Source organism: Podarcis gaigeae (genome assembly GCF_964106915.1).
Source record: "Podarcis gaigeae genome assembly, chromosome: 13".
Classification (NCBI taxonomy): domain Eukaryota; kingdom Metazoa; phylum Chordata; class Lepidosauria; order Squamata; family Lacertidae; genus Podarcis; species Podarcis gaigeae.
This window is the reverse complement of record NC_139689.1, coordinates 19566350-19584051: the sequence shown is the minus strand read 5'-3', so window position 1 is coordinate 19584051 and position 17702 is coordinate 19566350. Positions and strand designations below refer to the sequence as shown.

General features: G+C 47.0%; 1 protein-coding gene across 2 annotated transcripts in view; it reads left to right on the top strand.

Moving 5' to 3' along the window:
* Positions 1 to 17702, top strand: part of CACNG7 (calcium voltage-gated channel auxiliary subunit gamma 7) — a 40422-nt gene that overhangs the window by 10425 nt on the left and 12295 nt on the right. For both annotated transcript variants that reach the window (XM_083707828.1, XM_083707829.1), the window contains 2 exons: positions 5892 to 6131; positions 8581 to 8685. In XM_083707828.1, the coding sequence (XP_083563954.1) occupies positions 5936 to 6131; positions 8581 to 8685 (301 nt within the window). In that variant the 5' untranslated portion in view covers positions 5892 to 5935. The remainder of the gene's footprint in view (positions 1 to 5891; positions 6132 to 8580; positions 8686 to 17702) is intronic.

Below are 17702 nucleotides of genomic sequence, written 5' to 3'. Positions count from 1 at the left end.
AGTTGTTTCTGCTGTTTCCAAGTCTCTTTGTAAAACGTCTGCATGAAGGACCAGAACCAAAGACTGGTGTTTGGGGATAGGAAGGTAGAGCGTGGCTCAAGACTTTGTGGGGCATGTGTGTAAGGGGTAAGGGGTCACAACACTGGGCATCTGCTAAGGCCCACTCCCTGCAGTGGTCCAACTGCCGACCTCAGGAGCCTCCTGGTCCCCTTGCGCTCTCTCCTCTAAGAGAAGAGGCTACACACGCATTGGCTCAAAAGAGGAACGGCGGCGCATCAACAAAAAGAGAGGATGCCAGGTCTGCGTCAAATTTCCATACGCTGATTTTCTGTCAAGATGCAAATTCAGGGATGCATCCATTCAACTAAGTTCGGGTCAGAGTAGTAGAAAACGCATGCACCTAAGTAAGTAGTGTGAATTTGACCTCAACGGGTCTACTCCTGAGTAGGACCAGCACTGGCTCTCGGCATGGTTGGGAAAGGCTGCAACCTGGTGGCCTGCTCCGTCTGCTGTTCAGGTGCTCACCAGTGACAGGCAACTTCAAGGCCTCTCCTGCTTCTCCTTAATCCAGACTTGGACCGCATAGAGCCCTTCGAAGAAAGGGCTGTCCTCTGTAAACCAGGGTGCATGGCCGCCCTCTTCTCCTCTGAGTGCTTGTGCAGATTGGCACCAGAAGGAGAGGGCAAGAGGGAGGAGGTGCCAGTTCATTGTACAGTGGTACCTCGGGTTAAGAGCTTAATTCGTTCCAGAGGTCCGTTCTTAACCTGAAACTGTTCTTAACCAGAAGCACCACTTTAGCTAATGGGGCCTCCTGCTGCCGCCACGTGATTTCTGTTCTCATCCTGAAGCAAAGTTCTTAACCCGAGGTACTATTTCTGGGTTAGCGGAGTCTGTAACCTGAAGCGTCTGTAACCTGAAGTGTCCCTAACCCGAGGTACCACTGTTTGTGGATTGCGGTCCCTGCCTTCCATCCGAGGCGCCCCCCCCCCCAATAATCTATTGACATGGATGTAAAGTAACTTTGCTTAGCCTACCTCAAAGGACTGTTGCAAATATAAAAGGGGGGAGGGTAGGAATACATACATGACCTTGAGCTCCTGGGCAGGAAAGCAAGATAGAAATATATGTCACACAGCGCAAAGTTAAACTTCTGCCCATTGTAGGTATCCCGCCAAGTCGCGCCCCCACAACCCGAAGCAAGCACTAGAATAAATGATTGGGGGGTGATGGTGATGTACTGCTGTGGTTATAAAGCTTTAGAGGTGGACTAGAGCAAGGCTTTCCAAACTTGGGTCTCCAGCTGTTTTTGGACTACAGTTCCCATCATCCCTGACCACTGGTCCTGCTAGCTAGGGATGATGGGAGTTGTAGTCCAAAAACAGCTGGAGACCCAAGTTTGGAAAGCCCTGGACTGGAGGTTTGCAGCCAAAGGTTTGTCTAGTCATTTCAAATCAACATGTGAACATTAGCCTTGTGAGTTACTTAGGGTAGTCATATTTCAAAGGGTGAAAACCAGCACACCCAAAAAGTTGTTGAGCCAAAACACCACAATTTTCGATTGACAATGCGCAGCCTTTCAGAAATTCTCCCTGGAGAGAATTCTCGCCTTTGAAATCCCAGGAAAATCTGAACGTATGGCAGCCCTACAATTACTCCTCTTCCCTGTCCACACACACTCCCTTCTCTCTCCCTTCCCTCCATTTTCACAGGCCATTTCTTCTCTGGCAGCATATACACACTGCAAGCACACCTCGTTTTATTGCGCTTCACAGATATTGCTTCTCACGAGGATGTGGGTGCAGGTGCCAGCAGGGGAAGAAAGTCCGCCACCAATGCTCTTCTGTCCAAGGGAGTGGAGCTGGCTAGGGCTGGGGCTGGGTTTCCCCCCTCCCCCCCCAGCTGCCAAGGGGGCCTGGCTTAATAGACCACAGTATAGTGTAAACATAACTTTTATATGCATTAGAAAACCCCCCAAAATATGATGTGACTCGATTTATTGCGATATTCACTTTATTGAAACTATCTGGAACCGAGACATGCCAATATACATTTAAAGTACTGTATATTAAAAGCACATGACTTCCCCCCAAGAATCCTGGGACATGTAGTTTACCCCAACAGAGTCACAATTCCCAGCACCCTTAACAAACTACAGTTCCCATGATTCTTTGGGGAAAGTCGTGTGTGCTTTGAGTCTATTAGAATTAGAGTCCAACAACTTCTGAAGGGCCGCAGGTTCCCCACCACTGAGCTAGACCCTTCTGACTTCCTAGAAGGAAAGCAAAAACCATTATGCCTCCCTCAGCCCTATGTGGCAGCCAGATCTCTTAGTGTGTTACAATATAAATTCTTTACCCTTTTTATTTTTTTTGCGGGGTTTAAGCCCTTACCTGGAGGCAAGCCCCACTGAACACAGCAGGACTTATTTATGAGTAAACATGCTCATAATTCACCATTCCCAATCTATGGGATCATTTTTGGTGTATTGGGATCAGCTCTACCCAGAGCATTTAAAGTCAGCAGTGTCTCTTATCTCTGTAATGAGCTTGGTCATTATGAGCTGCTGATGAGTTCTCTGCTTTAGTGGTTGCAACAAGCATGAACCAAATATGATTCTGCAATATTCATTTTGAGGACTGTGGTGGTCTATTTTGCACCCTGCATTTTGCTTTGTTAAAAATCCCAACAAAATTCTAAAGAAATGGGCTTTTTTTGTACATAGGTAGCCTCCTCGTGCCAAGCCAAGGCCCTTAGGCCATCTAAGCTCGGTTTGGCCTGCAGCAGAATTCTACCACAGCTGCGCTGGCTGGAGCTGAAGGCCAAAACATCTGGAGGGCGGCAGGTTGGGGAAGGCTGGTCCACGTCAATTGGCAGTGGCTCTCCAGCATATCAGGCAAGGGGCTTTCCCCCATGAGACGCAGGGATTGAACCCTGGACCTTAACTCGGGACCAGAACTCAGTGGCAGAACATCTCCTTTGCATGCAAAAGGTCTCAGATGCAATCCCTAGTATCTCCAGCTAGGGCTTGGAACATGGTCAGAAGGACCAAGAAATTGGGATAAGGCAACTTTCACTGTTCCTAAGACCCATATGCTCTACCACTGAGCTACAGCTTTTCCTCTATGGACCTGAAGGAGTGTCTCCACCCCCATCATTCAGCCCGGACACTGAGATCCAGCGCCGAGGGCCTTCTGGTGGTTCCCTCACTGCGAAGAGTGAAGCTACAGGGAATCAGGCAGAGGACCTTCTCGATAGTGCCGCCCACACTGTGGAACACCCTCCCTTCAGATGTGAAGGAAATAAGCAGCTATCCTATCTTTAAAAGACATCTGAAGGCAGCCCAGTTTAGGGAAGTTTTTAATATTTAATGCTGTATTGTTTTTAACACTTGATTGGGAGCCGCCCAGAGTGACTGGGGAAACTCAGCCAGATGGGTGGGGTATAAATAAATTATTATTATTATTACTATTATTTTGAGAATGTATATTCCTAAACTGGGGATCAGGAATGCTGGATTGTTCTGGGGAAGGTGGCAGGAAGGCTCAGAGCAAGGAAGGCAGGAAAGCCACCTGACCCTTTAAAAGAAAACTTGGTGAGATCGTGACCAAGAAGTGGATTGATTGGGCAAGTGCTTGGAGCCCACACCCTGGGAGGGTCCCCCTCTGACACCTGCCCTGGGTTCCTCTTGAAAAAACAAAGTCTGGCACTTCAGAAAATTATAGGAAATTAAAAGGGCAGCTCTCAGACCCAGATGCCCAGTGGTGATGGCAGCCCTGCTGCAGCCACTACCTGAGGGAGGAGGCCCAGAAATGTAGGACAGGTCCTGCCAGAAGGCACTTTACTGAGGGCTCCTCAGACATGGTAGACACCAGGGTGTCTGGCTTCTTCACATTAGCTCTGGGATAGCTCAGTTGGTAGAGCATGAGACTCTTAATCTCAGGGTTGTTGGTTTGAGTTTCACCTTGGGCAAAACCTTCCTGCATTGCAGGGGTTTGGACTAGATGACCTGTGTGGTCCCTTCCACCTCTATGATTCTATGGTTCTTGGAAGAAGCAAGGCTACACTGGTTGGAATGAAAATCCATGAACTGTGAGCTAGAGAATTATGCTGGAATGGAGAGAACTATGAATCTTGCTTGCGTTATGTCAGAAGGCCTAATGGGCTAGCTAGGGTATGGGTGGTGGAGATTTCATAACCCAGATTTGGGGGGGGAGAGTAAGGAGAATGTGTAGGGATGCGGGTGGCGCTGGGGTCTAAACCACTGAGCCTTTTGGGCTTGCCGATCAGAAGGTCGGCAGTTCGAATCCCTGCAACGGGTTGAGTTCCCGTTGCTCAGTCCCAGCTCCTGCCAATTTAGCAGTTTGAAAGCACACCAAAAAGTGCAAGTAGATAAACAGGTACCGCTCCGGTGGGAAGGTAAACAGCGTTTCCGTGCACTGCTCTGGTTTCGGTGTTCCATTGTGCCAGAAGCGGCTTAGTCATGCTGGCCACATGACCTGGAAAAACTGTCTGCGGACAAGTGCCGGCACCCTCGGCCTGTAAAGCGAGATGAGCGGCGCAATCCCAGAGTCGTCTGAGACTGGACGTAACTGTCAGGGGTCCTTTACATTTACCTTTAAGGAGAATATGTAGGTGGAAGTAAGCATTTCTGGTAGAAGAGTTTTCAAACTATTTCCAGGAAATCTGGAGCTCCTTAGAAACTTACTGTGAGATCTGGTGGACCAGCTGCCTGAAGGATATATTGTGGGCAAATTCTAGGGCACCAGGAATAGTGTTATTCAGGGTCATTGTGGGAGTATTCTTGGACACCCTCTCAGTCCTTGTAATAGGTATGTGGATGACACCCTACACAAACAGAACACTGCCCCCAGAATCTTCTGCAGTGTTCTGGGATTTGAGGGCAGTCATGAAGGGGTTCCTCATCAGAGTATGAAAGCTAGGAGAGAGTCATTAGAAGGCCTCTCAGGGTTGTCATGTAGAGTGGAAGTTTAAAATCCGGCAAGTGCCTGCTGAAATCTTTTCTATTTCATTGGCGCTATCTAGTCACCTGATTTGGTTCTTAAATTTGTTTTAGATGTTTTGTTCTGTTATCTTTAAAAGCTTCCAACTGTCTTTAAATGCCTTTGATATGTTTTTATTTTGTTTTTAACTGTAATTTTATAAATCACAGAAGTATCTGTTGCCCCGAGTCATCCTTTGGGAGAATGGATGGGATATGGATTTATTTTTATGTTTAAAAAATTTACTGAGTCAGAGCAAAAGCAGAGAACTACTTTTGCCCTGTGGGCTGGATTAAAAAGGTGTCCAACCCTCCATGGGCTCACTTTTGATAGGCAGGCAAGTAGAACCAATCCTCATCCCCCAAAGCAGCAGGGCTTGCATCTTGCACCAAAAGCAAGACCCAACGCACTTGTGCCCTGCTGGTGGCTCCTTGGCAGCTGTGGCTTTGCCTATCCTGCACCTGAGGCTATATGGTAAAAGGTAGGTGTCCAGATAACATCATATGAGTGACAGATGGGCGTGGCTGGCCAAAAACGGCTTCTGCAGGCCAGATTGGCGGGCCTAGTTTAGCCCGCAGGCTGGATGTTCCTCACTCCTGAGTTAGAAGGTGAAAGGTCTTGTAGCCAAGACCTCTTGAACTCTTTGAGAGGTTTTAGTGAGGTAGGGTGGTGCTTAGAGCCAGCCGCCATGTTCTCTTGGTGAAAATAAAGATATTGTGGTTAAAGAGGAAGAATATGGGAGCCAGTAACTATTGGGGCCTCTGAGAACCCATTGGTTTGACTAGGAAAAGCTCAAATTTAATGTGAGTATAGCTTTTGGGCGGGGTGTCTGTGTGTGATTTGTGTGAATATCTGGTTTCTCTAGCTGATTGTTATCAATTCCTCCTCCAGGTCCTTGCGCTGCATTTGGCCAGTGGCTCCCCCTGTCACCTAGGATGAGTAACTGCAGCAGCCGCGCCCTGACCCTGCTGTCTAGTGTTTTCGGAGCGTGTGGACTGCTCCTGGTGGGCATCGCCGTCAGTACTGACTACTGGCTGTTCATGGAGGAAGGGATTGTGTTTCCGCAGAACCAGACCACCGAGATAGTCATGGCACTGCACGCTGGGCTCTGGAGGGTCTGTTTCTTTGCCGGTAAGAGCCTTGAAAAGTCAAGTTTCCCCTCTCAAAATTGCCTCGTGTCACACCTGGAGACTCCAGTTACAGATGATGACGTCACTAGGCCAGATCTAAACTGCTTTGTCAGGCTTGCATGGCTTCCTCTGCTTCCATAATTTGTGTTTTCATCTAATTGAGGAAAGTGATCAGGAGAGGGGAGTGAGTTGTAAGGCCATGCATTGGGGAATTAAAAACAACAACACATATCTGGGTTTTGCTCTGTTTGCCTGCAAGTCTACATGCACTTGCAGCTGAACTCTTGCAAAGCTTAGGTTGCTGGACACAATCTGACTGCTGGTTGTTAACAGAAGAGCAAAACTCTTCTGAGGAGCAGAAGAGCAGCTCAGTTTTCAAAAAGGTGATTTTAACAGCCATCATTCAGGAACCTCGTTCCTGAAACAAATGTTTGAGATCAAACTGCCCACTGAATCTTAATCTACCACTCAAGATACAATGGCATTAATACTGGCAGCGTGTACCTCAAAATGCGGAAGAATTCTGTAGGTTCAGAACTGCCTTCAGAGTGAGGGTTTAGTCTACTTCCTTTAGTTTAAAACCACAAGACCTGAATCCTGTACAGTGGTACCTCGGGTTAAGAACTTAATTCGTTCCGGAGGTCCGTTCTTAACCTGAAACTGTTCTTAACCCGAAGAACCACTTTAGCTAATGGGGCCTCTTGCTGCTACTGTGCCGCCACTGTGCGATTTCTGTTCTCATCCTGAAGCAAAGTTCTTAACCCGAGGTACTATTTCTGGGTTAGCGGAGTCTGTAACCTGAAGCGTCTGTAAACCTGAGGTACCACTGTACTTTGGTTGGTTACTTCAAATTATAATGTGTGTTTCATCACTCACCCACACAGCTGCAATATACATTCTTGGCCTTCTTTTTCTATAATCCCCCCATCCTACCTGTTCACCTCTGAAACTTCCTTCTGTGGTCACTTTCCCCATGCAAGAGCATCCATGTAGGCCCCGTGTGAACTTCTCTAGCTCTCATTTCCCCATTCCTCAATTCCCTAATGCAAATGTCCTGCCTCTTCATGAAGCGCGTGGTTAAACTATGGAACTCACTCCCACAAATGAAATAAGTAATAATAATACCACCTTGCTGCTGCTTGCTCTATCTGCCATTGGGCAGAGTGAGGCAGCTGACTAAAGCTTCAGGTGCCTTGGAGGTAGCCTCGATGGCAAATTGTGTGCGCCACATGGCCAGCTGCACGTTCCCTAAGCTAGTCAGCTGCCCTCTTGTGTAGCAGAAGATAACTTTCCCAACTTGAAGCAAGAGTCAACAGCTCAGGAGGTTTCGATGGATGGAATATTGGGGAGGGGAACAGATCTTGTCCACCTCAAGCAGCAAAATGTCCTGGGGTGGCCTCAGCGGCGTAGGGTGGGTTGTCAGCACCCGGGGCAAGGCAAGTAATTTGCGCCCCCTAACCTGCCGCCGCTGCCAGCTTCTTCTTGCTGCTGCCTGGTCTGGTCTGGTGTGGTTCTCTCCCGGGCTCAGCGCTGCGCTGGGCGGCCGCTGCACTGTCCCTCCCCCAGATAGTCCCTCGCTCTCTCTCCGCACCACACGCCTGGCACCCACCCCCTCCACAGTGGGCGGCGACCCGGCGGCTCGGATCGGATTCGCACAGCCAGCACTGCAGTGAGAGAGAGTGAGCCAGGTAGGGGCAGAGAGCTGCGAGTGCGAGTGCGCCCCCCAGATGTTGCGCCCGGTGCGGCCGGCCCCCCCCTGCACCCCCCACGCTACGCCACTGGGCGGCCTTTCTTCCTAGCCCCTGCTTTGTTACCCACTTGAATAAAACCTGCAGTGTGGCAGCACTGGCATGCATCAAGTCAGCAGAGCAACATGCTCTGCCCACTGAAATATGCGGCCTGAGTTGAGTTGTGTGCTGTCAGTGGCTCGTTGCCACAGTGGCTATGTTCCCTACCAGAGGCAGCATGCTTCTCAATACCCGTTGCTGGAGGAATTGCAAGTGGGCTCTTGTGCTCAGGTCCTGTTTGTGGGTTTTCCTCAGGCATCTGGTAAGAACAGCATGTGCTCTGGTGCTCACTTGGTGCAAGGCCTTTCGCACCAGTGCTGTCTGTGGAAGAAGCTGAATGGGTGAGAGGTGCAGGCAACCAGACCCTCCTCAAACCAGACTAGCAACAGGAAACACCACTGCTGCTGGGGCTTCAGCTCCAGGGGATAGGAATGGCCATAGGGGATTGCCACTGCCTCCTGCTCCTCACAACATCTACCATCCGAGGCACCTGCCTACTCTGCCTAATAGTAGGGCTGGCCCTGCTGGTCCTCTCACTTGGCTAGACCTACCTCAGTGACATACAGTCCTTTCCACCCCTTGGACCTGTATGAGGTTCCCACCTTTGGCCTCTTCCCAGAAGCTTTTGACACCATGAATATGATGTGTTTTCTTCTTCCGCAGGTCAGAAAAAGGGCAGCTGTGTTGCTTCTGAGTACTTCCTAGAGCCCAGGCCTGACCCTGACCCTGAAGGCCCCCTCGTAACGGAGAACACAGAAAACATACTTAGTAAGTCAATATGCTTCTGTTTGTTGGGCATTGAGAAAAAGAAAGCTAAGAGGGGCTCTCTGAAGGTCGAACTCAGTCACATCTACACATTTAAAGCATATTTATACCATTGCAACACTCGTGGCTTCCCCCAAAGAATCCTGAGAGCTGTAGTTTCTACTACAGAGCTATAATTCCCAGCACCCTTAGCAAACTATAGTTCCCAGAATTCCTTCGGGGAAGCCATGTGCTTTAAATGTATGGTGAGGCTATGAACCTAGACATGATGTTAACCCCACTTGTAGCAATAGGATGAATGGCTTACTTCAACTAAATAACAGGCATGAAGGCCCTGCTCCAGACCAGGGTCCCAGCTGGCGGGGAAATGGTTAAATCCCCAGGGCCGGCCCACCCATGAACCAAGGTGGGGTGACCGCCTTGGGGAAAAGGGAGAGTGAATGCCTACCCCTCGTCTTTGGCCTTTATTTGTTTCTTCCCATCCCACCCACCACATCTGCGACCCCCCCATTCACAGATTTACAGCGGTTCTCAACCTGTGGGTCCTCATATGTTGTTGGACTACAGCTCCCATCATCCCTGGCCACTGGTCATGCTGGCTAGGCATGATGGGAGTTGTAGTCCAACAACATCTGGGGACCCACACATTGAAAAACACTGGATTAAAATGAGAAATGTTTGTTTGGCCACCTCCACAATGGCGCAGGGTTGTAGGCACCCTTCACCTGACTTTATCTTGTATACAGGGGTTGCCAGCATGGTGCCTGAGGGTGCTCACAGAGGCCTCCTCTGGTGGCCACAGATTCCCCTCTCCTTGCTGAGATTAGATGTGCAAGAAGCATTTGGTTATAGCCAACAGGATAGGTTGTGGCGTGTTCTTCGTTGCTCTGTGTGTGTTGCCCACAAGAGCTTCTCAGACTTGCGCATGGGCCCATGGACTCCAAAAGGTTGGTGTTCCCTGCTGTTCAGCTTGCCCTTGGCTGGCTTAAAAGCCAAGAGGGTGGTTGTCCTTTTGAACAAAACAAGCACACGTAATGGCCGGGCCCAATATGTCAGCAGCAGTTCAAAATACCCCTCGGCAGCCACAGTTTGCGCTCATGTTCAGGCATTTGCCTACATGCACTGCAGAGAGGCTATGCGCCTACCCACCTGCTCAGATATTTAACTTCTAGTGACATGGAGCAGGATTTGAGCCCTTGAAGAATGACAGGGCCAACCATTCATGGCAGCGAAAGGTTAACAAGCTGTTCAACTCCAACTCTCCAAAGCGTATGGATTTATATCCCACTGCTCTCTAAGAAAGGATTAGGGCTCCTTGAGGAGCTCAATCCCTGGGAATTCTTGTACAAACTGAGCTGATCCACACTTGCCAGACTAAGGTGAGGATCAGACTGTTGCTATCCACTAGATTTCATCTTCATCCAAACGTTACAGAGGTACAGCTCTTGCCTAAAAAATGTATCTCAATCCATTTTAAAGTGTGTGGTTTTGACAAGAGAATACATCCATGACTGCCTATTTTGACAGAAAATACATTTAGAAATGTGTATTTGGGGGGCAAAGTCCATTTAGGAATGCTATTAAAGCCCTAAACAGCCTTGGTCCAGTATATCTGAAGGAGTGTCTCCTCCCCCATCGTTCTGCCCGGACACTGAGGTCCAGCTCTGAGGGCCTTCTGGCGGTTCCCTCACTGTGAGAAGCCAAGTTACAGGGAACCAGGCAGAGGGCCTTCTCGGTAGTGGCGCCCGCCCTGTGGAGCGCCCTCCCATCAGATGTCAAAGCAATAAACAACTACCTGACATTTAGAAGACATCTGAAGGCAGCCCTGTTCAGGGAAGTTTTTAATATGTGACATTTTAGTGTATTTTTCATCTTTGTTGGAAGCCGCCCAGAGTGGCTGGGGAAACCCAGCCAGATGGGCGGGGTACAAATAATAAATTATTATTATTATTATTACTATTTTGACGCAACAAAGCTGCTAGAAATTCTTCCTGTTCTCACAGGGGAGCCCACTCTCAGGGCAGGAGTGCAACAGCAGTTTTCCTTGCCTGCAATTTGTGGCAACTGGTATTCAGAGGCAAACTGCCCCAGACAGTGGAGGCAGAATGTAGCCATAATGGCTAGGAGCCGTTGTTAGTAGTCAATTTTTGTCTAATCCTCTTTTAAAGCCAGCCACACTGATGGCCATCACTGCATCTTGTGCAAGTGAACCTATTATTATTATTATTATTATTATTATTATTATTATTATTATTCTCCATTCTAAGGTGCAGGCTGGATGTAGCTGTAGCTATTGGGGCGCCCCCTGGTGGCCCTGCTCCATTACAATGACTAGTTTTTGAAATGCTGTGGAAGGAGACATAACACAAGCTCTTCTCACACCCCAGTTCTACTCTTTCTTGACTTGCAGGTGAGACTTGCCAGTTTCAGCAGAACTGCCTTCCAAAGGGAGCATTAGCTGCCCACTCCTATGGGAGCCTGCAGAAGGCCTACCATGGCTCTTCCCCACAAAAGCTGGCTGGCACTGCCGCAGCTTTCTCCCCTCAAACATCCAACATGCTGTGGACGCTACCGTATTTTTCGCTCTATAAGACGCACCAGACCATAAGATGCACCTAGTTTTTGGAGGAGGAAAACAAGGGGAAAAAAATCTGAATCTCAGAAGCCAGAACAACAAGAGGGATCGCTGCACAGCGAAAGCAGTGATCCCTCTTGCTGTTCTGGCTTCTGGGATAGCTGTGCAGCCTGCATTCGCTCCATAAGATGCACACACATTTCCCCTTACTTTTTAGGAGGGAAAAAGTGAGTCTTATAGAGCAAAAAATACGGTAACTTGGTTTTAAGCGTGAGGACCGAAGGGCACCTTTGCAGCAGAAATCCACTTATCTGTTATTTAAAAACAACAATTAATTAATTAGATTTTTGACCTACCCTTTACCATAAGATCCCAGGCCTAGTTACAAGGAAATATCCCCGTGGTTCCCAAACTACCTGCCCTCACTTGAAAATTGCAGTCTTGGCAGCCCATCTCATGGTTTTTCTACCTGCTGTGGCAATTCTAATGTGCTAGAAGCTATACGATTGTATTTTTATTGCATCTTTTATTTCTTACATTTGCACTGTATTATAATCTGAAATCTGTAATTTGAATTCTGTACGAACCTGAATAAAGCTGGTGGTCCATGGACCACAGTTTGGGAAATACCCACTTATTCAACAAGTAGAGCTGTTTGGACGTTGGTTACCTGCAGCTTGGACAACCAAAATTGCTCAAGGATGGTGTAGTTCACCATTCATGCAGCAAAACACATATATTTGCTAACTGCTTAGGACTGTCTGTGTGGCACCTGACATTTCAGGTGGGCTTTACACAATGCTTCTCCTCCTAGGTCAAACTTTGCCAGTCTAGTGCCCGTTACATGTTTTGGACTACAACTCCCATAAGCCCTAGCCACCACAGCTTGGGGGCTGATGGGAATTGTAGTCCAAAACATCTGAAGAGCACAGTGTTGATGAAGACGGTCTTAAGTCTTTGAGGCATAAATGGTGTGGGGGGGGGACTAGAGGGAGCAGAACTCTCCCTGGTCAAGTAACCCTCCTTCCCATTGCCACTGCAGGACCCTTATGGCTACTTAAAGGAAAGGCACTTTCCACAGACAGAATAGCGCTTTTTCTTTATTTCCAGCAGAGCGAGCGAGAGAGAGAGCAGTTCCCTGTGGGCTCATGTCTGTCCAATGGTGACAGAACTGGAGTAGGGAAGATTTTTAGCTCCCTCAAAATCAATAGGAGCTAAGCCGACCAGGTGAATAAACCAGGCAGGGCTCCTGAGTGTTTAACAGTTGTATAAAAGAGGAAATTTCCACAGGTGGATCTTGGCACGCCAGTTCCACCTGCTGAAATTCCTTTTTCTGTACAACTGTCACATTCACAGTACTAGGGATGGAGGAACCTGCCAACTCAGTTTCTTTCCATGTCTTGTTTCTCCAGTCTTCAGTTCTGTTCTCCAAATTACTGCATCAGTTTGCAATGTATGCTTTCAAAGTCTCCATGAAAATTTGTCTGCATTTTAGTGCAAATTTCTCCCAATAGACACATTTCTGTATGCAATTTTGCGTGATATACACATTATTTAAAGTACCGTATTTTTTGCTCTATAAGACTCACTTTTTCCCTCCTAAAAAGTAAGGGGAAATGTGTGTACGTCTTATGGAGCGAATGCAGGCTGCGCAGCTATCCCAGAAGCCAAAACAGCAAGAGGGATTGCTTCTTTCACTGCGCAGCGATCCCTCTTGTTGTTCTGGCTTCTGAGATTCAGAATATTTTTTTTCTTGTTTTCCTCCTCCAAAAACTAGGTGCGTCTTATGGTCTGGTACGTCTTATAGAGCAAAAAATATGGTAGTTTTCCCCAATATAATACATGCTATATACTAATATATGCATTTTATTGCACATTTCCCCCCAATACACACATTTCTGTACACATTATTTGGTTGGAGAACCACACCACAAAATTCAGGAGATGTGTGAATTTTGAAGGATAACTGCTTTTCGGTTCATATATTTTTCTGGAAAGTGCAAATTGGGGAGGTTCACATTGAAATTCTAAGCAAACCTTCTATTTTGGCCACCCTGTACTGGGAGCTTCAGAGAAAATATTGCATTGTTTCTCTTTTAGAAAATTCTTACATGTGGCACAGAGCTCTCTCTCTCTCTCGCACACACACCCCAAATTTGCCCCTTGTGTACCTGCCCCCATTTTCATTTGGGGGAGGGTGGGTTTCACTACTGCTTTAAGCTGAGGAGAGGAGTGGAAGCTACCACCACAGCTCTGCCCTGAAACTATTTAGTTGGCCTTGACAACTGTGCTGTGTGCCTTGGCTATGAAGAATCAACATGGGCAATAAAGCTAGCAAAATGACTGCTAAGGCTAACAAGCAGGGCCTTTGCGGTGGGAGCTGGAGAGGCCAGGTTACCTGAAAAGAAAACCCTGCTTCTAGCAATACCTTGGTTTCAAGGTTGCCAACATTTCAGCCAGTCCCAGTGCTCTGAACAAGTGAACTGACGTGCAGCAGGCATTAGCAGAGGAGCTACCATTGATCTACATGCTATGAAAAGCCTCACCTGCTGTTCTCTTGCAAAACCAATCTACTTTCAAAAGGCACAAGAGCACAGCTTGCTTTTCTGGTCAGTTGACAACAATTCTGTTCTGATTATGACATAACTTCTCAAGTTTCCCTCCCGGAGTACCAAATTTATTTCATGCAGTTACTAAACACTTAATCTTGAAAACAGAACTGAGATAATTGTGTGTGTTTGATTCAGAGAGAGAGAGAGAGAGAGAGAGAGAGAGAGAATATCATTGCCCCCTGCTGGACAAAAGAAGGAATAGTTAGGCTCTTATAATCTCAACTGGAAAAATATTTTGAATTTCCAGAGCAACAGCGAGAAGATTTCTGCAACTCGTCATTAATGGTGATGTCACACAAGCAATATCCCATTTCCAGGCTGCAGCCAAATTCACCACCTCCGTACCTCAGTCTCCCCTTCTGTGCTTTAACACCTGGCAATCTAAACTGCATGGGATGACATAATCATCGTGCGCTACGTTTTATTGCCGTTGCCAAGCGAAAGCTAATGAGGTGGAACGGGGACAGCATCAGGCTTTATATTTATTTGAACAATTTATTTCCCAAGGTGGCATGCAAGAAACATTAAGCTATGTTTTAAAGAAACCACGGCAAACAGCAGCAACTTAAACAAAGCATTCAGGATCCTTCCCAGTTTGTGGTAAAATGGCGGCAAGCAGAGAGTTCCACTGGAGGAGGTCCATGGAGACTGGTCCATAAGGCACTGCCCCACCAACCTCAGTTTGCCCTCAGCCAGGCCCTATACTACCTATCTGCCTTTTTACTGGCAACCAGTCCAGCGGGCAGCTCTGTCTATCATTCACTCTGGCGCCACCTACTGCTGGACTCCCTGCCTCCCACCCTACCAGTAGCAATGGGTTCCAGCCACCACTGGAAGCTCTGAGATGGTCTTTGCCTGAGTCCCTCTCTTTTCTTCCCACTGGGCAGTTGATGACTGATGACTCAGTGAATAGGCAGCTGGAGCAAACTCTGGAGTAATCTTCACCTTACCCCTTCTCTCTCTCCTGCAATAATATAGCATGTGTCCTCTTCCTAGATCAGGAATAGGCAATATGGTGCCCTCCAGATGCTGTGGGCTCTTAATTTTGATCAGCTCTGGCCAGTATAGCTCATAACCAGGGACTATGGGAATTGTAGTCCAAAACATCAGGAGAACATAACGTTGGCTACCCTAGCCCCTAGGAGGGCTATTTTTTAGTTGCATCTGCCTTAATGCTAACTGGGTGAACACACTTATTAGTTAAAGATGGGGAGGAGATTGCAGAATGCGTTATACTACTTCAGCTGCATGGGGGAATCACACTTTTCAATGCTCTCCTACTTTTTATTATTATTTAAAAACCTCTCTGTGAGTAGAAAAAAAGCAGAGTGGATAAGTCTGGAATTTTTCTAGCATATGTATATGTCAGGGACTGGGCAGATGAGGAGGAATGGTGGAGACAGTCTGCCCAGGAGCCTTCCAGAGAGGAGGAAGGGGCTGATAGTATAGATCTAGAAGAGTGGTTCGACACAGGTCACAACCCAGAAGAAGGAAGAAGTTGGGAAATAATGGAAGATGAGGAGCAAGAACCAGGTAGCACAGAACAGGCAGAGCCTGAGCAGTGGCTGGCTGACACAAGCTGTCGCTGGAGAGTACCCCAGAACCTGTTCTATCACCCCAAACCAGGTGTTCATTGAGAATGGCAGAGAAGAGGGCTCAGAGGTGGGTGGCACTTGACAGCTGCCATAGGAGGGAGGAGGAGTCTGATGAATAGGGAAGTACAGAGAAGAGGAAGTGGAGCTTCACTCGAGGCAACGCCGGATAATGAACAGTGTGGATGGAATTTTGTCCTGGTAATTCTAATAATAAAAAGGAACTGAAAAGTTCACTTTTTCTCAGTCTCTCTGCTTCATTGGGCAAGCAGCCAGTAGCCAGTAGCAGCACCCCAACAGTATATAGTTTTCTACTTGCAGGAAGTATTTACACGGTGAACTATCTCCTCCCCACAGTCCACTCTACCACCTTTGGCATTCAACACCCTACCACAATCCATTCTTTCGGAGGTGTAGAGGGGACCTAGAAAAAGGTAGAAGAATCATCTAATTGTAGACCTGGAAGGGGCCATGACAGTCATCTAGTCCAACCTTCCAGGAAATGCAGGAATCTTTCACCCAACATGGGGCTCAAACCCACAATGCTGGTATTAAGAGTTTCCAGCTCTACAACTGAGCTGTGAGGAAGGGTGTTGCATTTTCAATTTTCCCCTAGCAGAAGAAATCTTCCAACAAGCACAAACCAACACAGCGGGGAGCAGGCTAGGCCAGAACCTCCCTAATTATAGTTGTGGTTGTTTCTTTAACTTACAGGGAGGGCTTTACAAATGAAGAAACCGAGGAAGTATTCAAAAATGTGATGAATTCAGCTGAAGTCTGAAATGCTACTGCACATTTACCACCTCAGAATTCAGCCTCCTCAGATCTGCGGCATGTGCAGACTAGGCCTCAGTTCCAGCCAAGAGAGGTGTCTTATTGTTTAGAAGTGAACCTTGTAGTTCCAGAAATGACTAATAGTAAGCTGCTGTTACACAGAGTGGAGGGCAATCAACTCTGCACATATTCAGTGGCACTCTTAATTTTTTTTTAATAACTTGACATTGTCCAAAAAAGGGTGGAGCCCTTAGCTTGAGTTCTGAGCCATCAAGGTTAGATGCTTTGGTGTTCAGAGTTGCCAAATACAAATGGGGTCCATGCCCTTTTAACAGAAACAGGAATCACCTTATCAGGAATCACAGTTGACACACAGTTTAAAGAGACTTTTAGAAAGGCAACTTTTGGGTAATTGAATCTCATGTTCTGGAAAACTCAATTTTTGTGTGTGAAAAGTATACTTCATGTTGTATACCAAAGTCAAATTTGTGGGTTTGGGAAGAGGGCCTGGCAAATAAGATAGACTAAGGTTGACCTAAGATCATATTCAAAAATGAAAAGAACACTTTGGATCGGTTCCAGAATGTATTGGTGCAAGCATTTATCCGATGGACTGTGTTGTTTTGTCGTGTGGACCATCTGCATGCAAATAAGAATTCACCTGTATGTGGAAATGTTCCATGTGCTTGGGAAACAACTGAGATACAAGGGATTTAGTTTTATCACCCTTGCACATTTGTCCATCAAATAGGTGTGTGTGTGTCTAAAGATAAGGACTCTTGAATGTAAAGGCAAAGAGATGTTTTGATACGTGGTGGACATGCATCTAGTGTAGCACTTGTAAGCTTACTTGAGTGTTTTCACTGGACCATTATTATGGTGCATGTATTATGGTTTACATACTTTTTGTATGTTTCAATGTTTCTTCAACCTTTGCAGATCCAGGACCCACTTTACTGAATGTCACAGCAGATGTTTACCTCTGCCCCTGCCTCAGTTCTTTTAATTCTGGGAAGCCACATATATGGTCCTATAGGAAGAGATGGCAGGTGGCATAGCATAGCAGTATGTTTTTTTTTTTGCTCTACCTACTGATCTGAAATAAAATGTCCCTTTAAATCAATTTTGGATGTGCACACATCATACATTTAAAGAACAATACCCCCCTCAAATAATCCTAGGAATGGTAGTTTACTCCTCACAGAACTGCAATTTCCAGCACCCTTAACAAACGACAGTTGCCATGCTTTAGTTGTACAGTGTGTCTGTAGCCTTTGCACATGTTATGGGGTACTTTGCACTGTTGCCTCAGGCAGCAAAATATCTTGAGCCAGCTCTGCCTCAAACATTTCAGTCACACATGTTATCATCTGCTCCCCTCCTTTTACTCCCCGCTTCCATTTAATCAAAGCTCAACCCTGAAATTACTTTGGAAATTTTACTACATTTGCTTGCCACATTCAGATG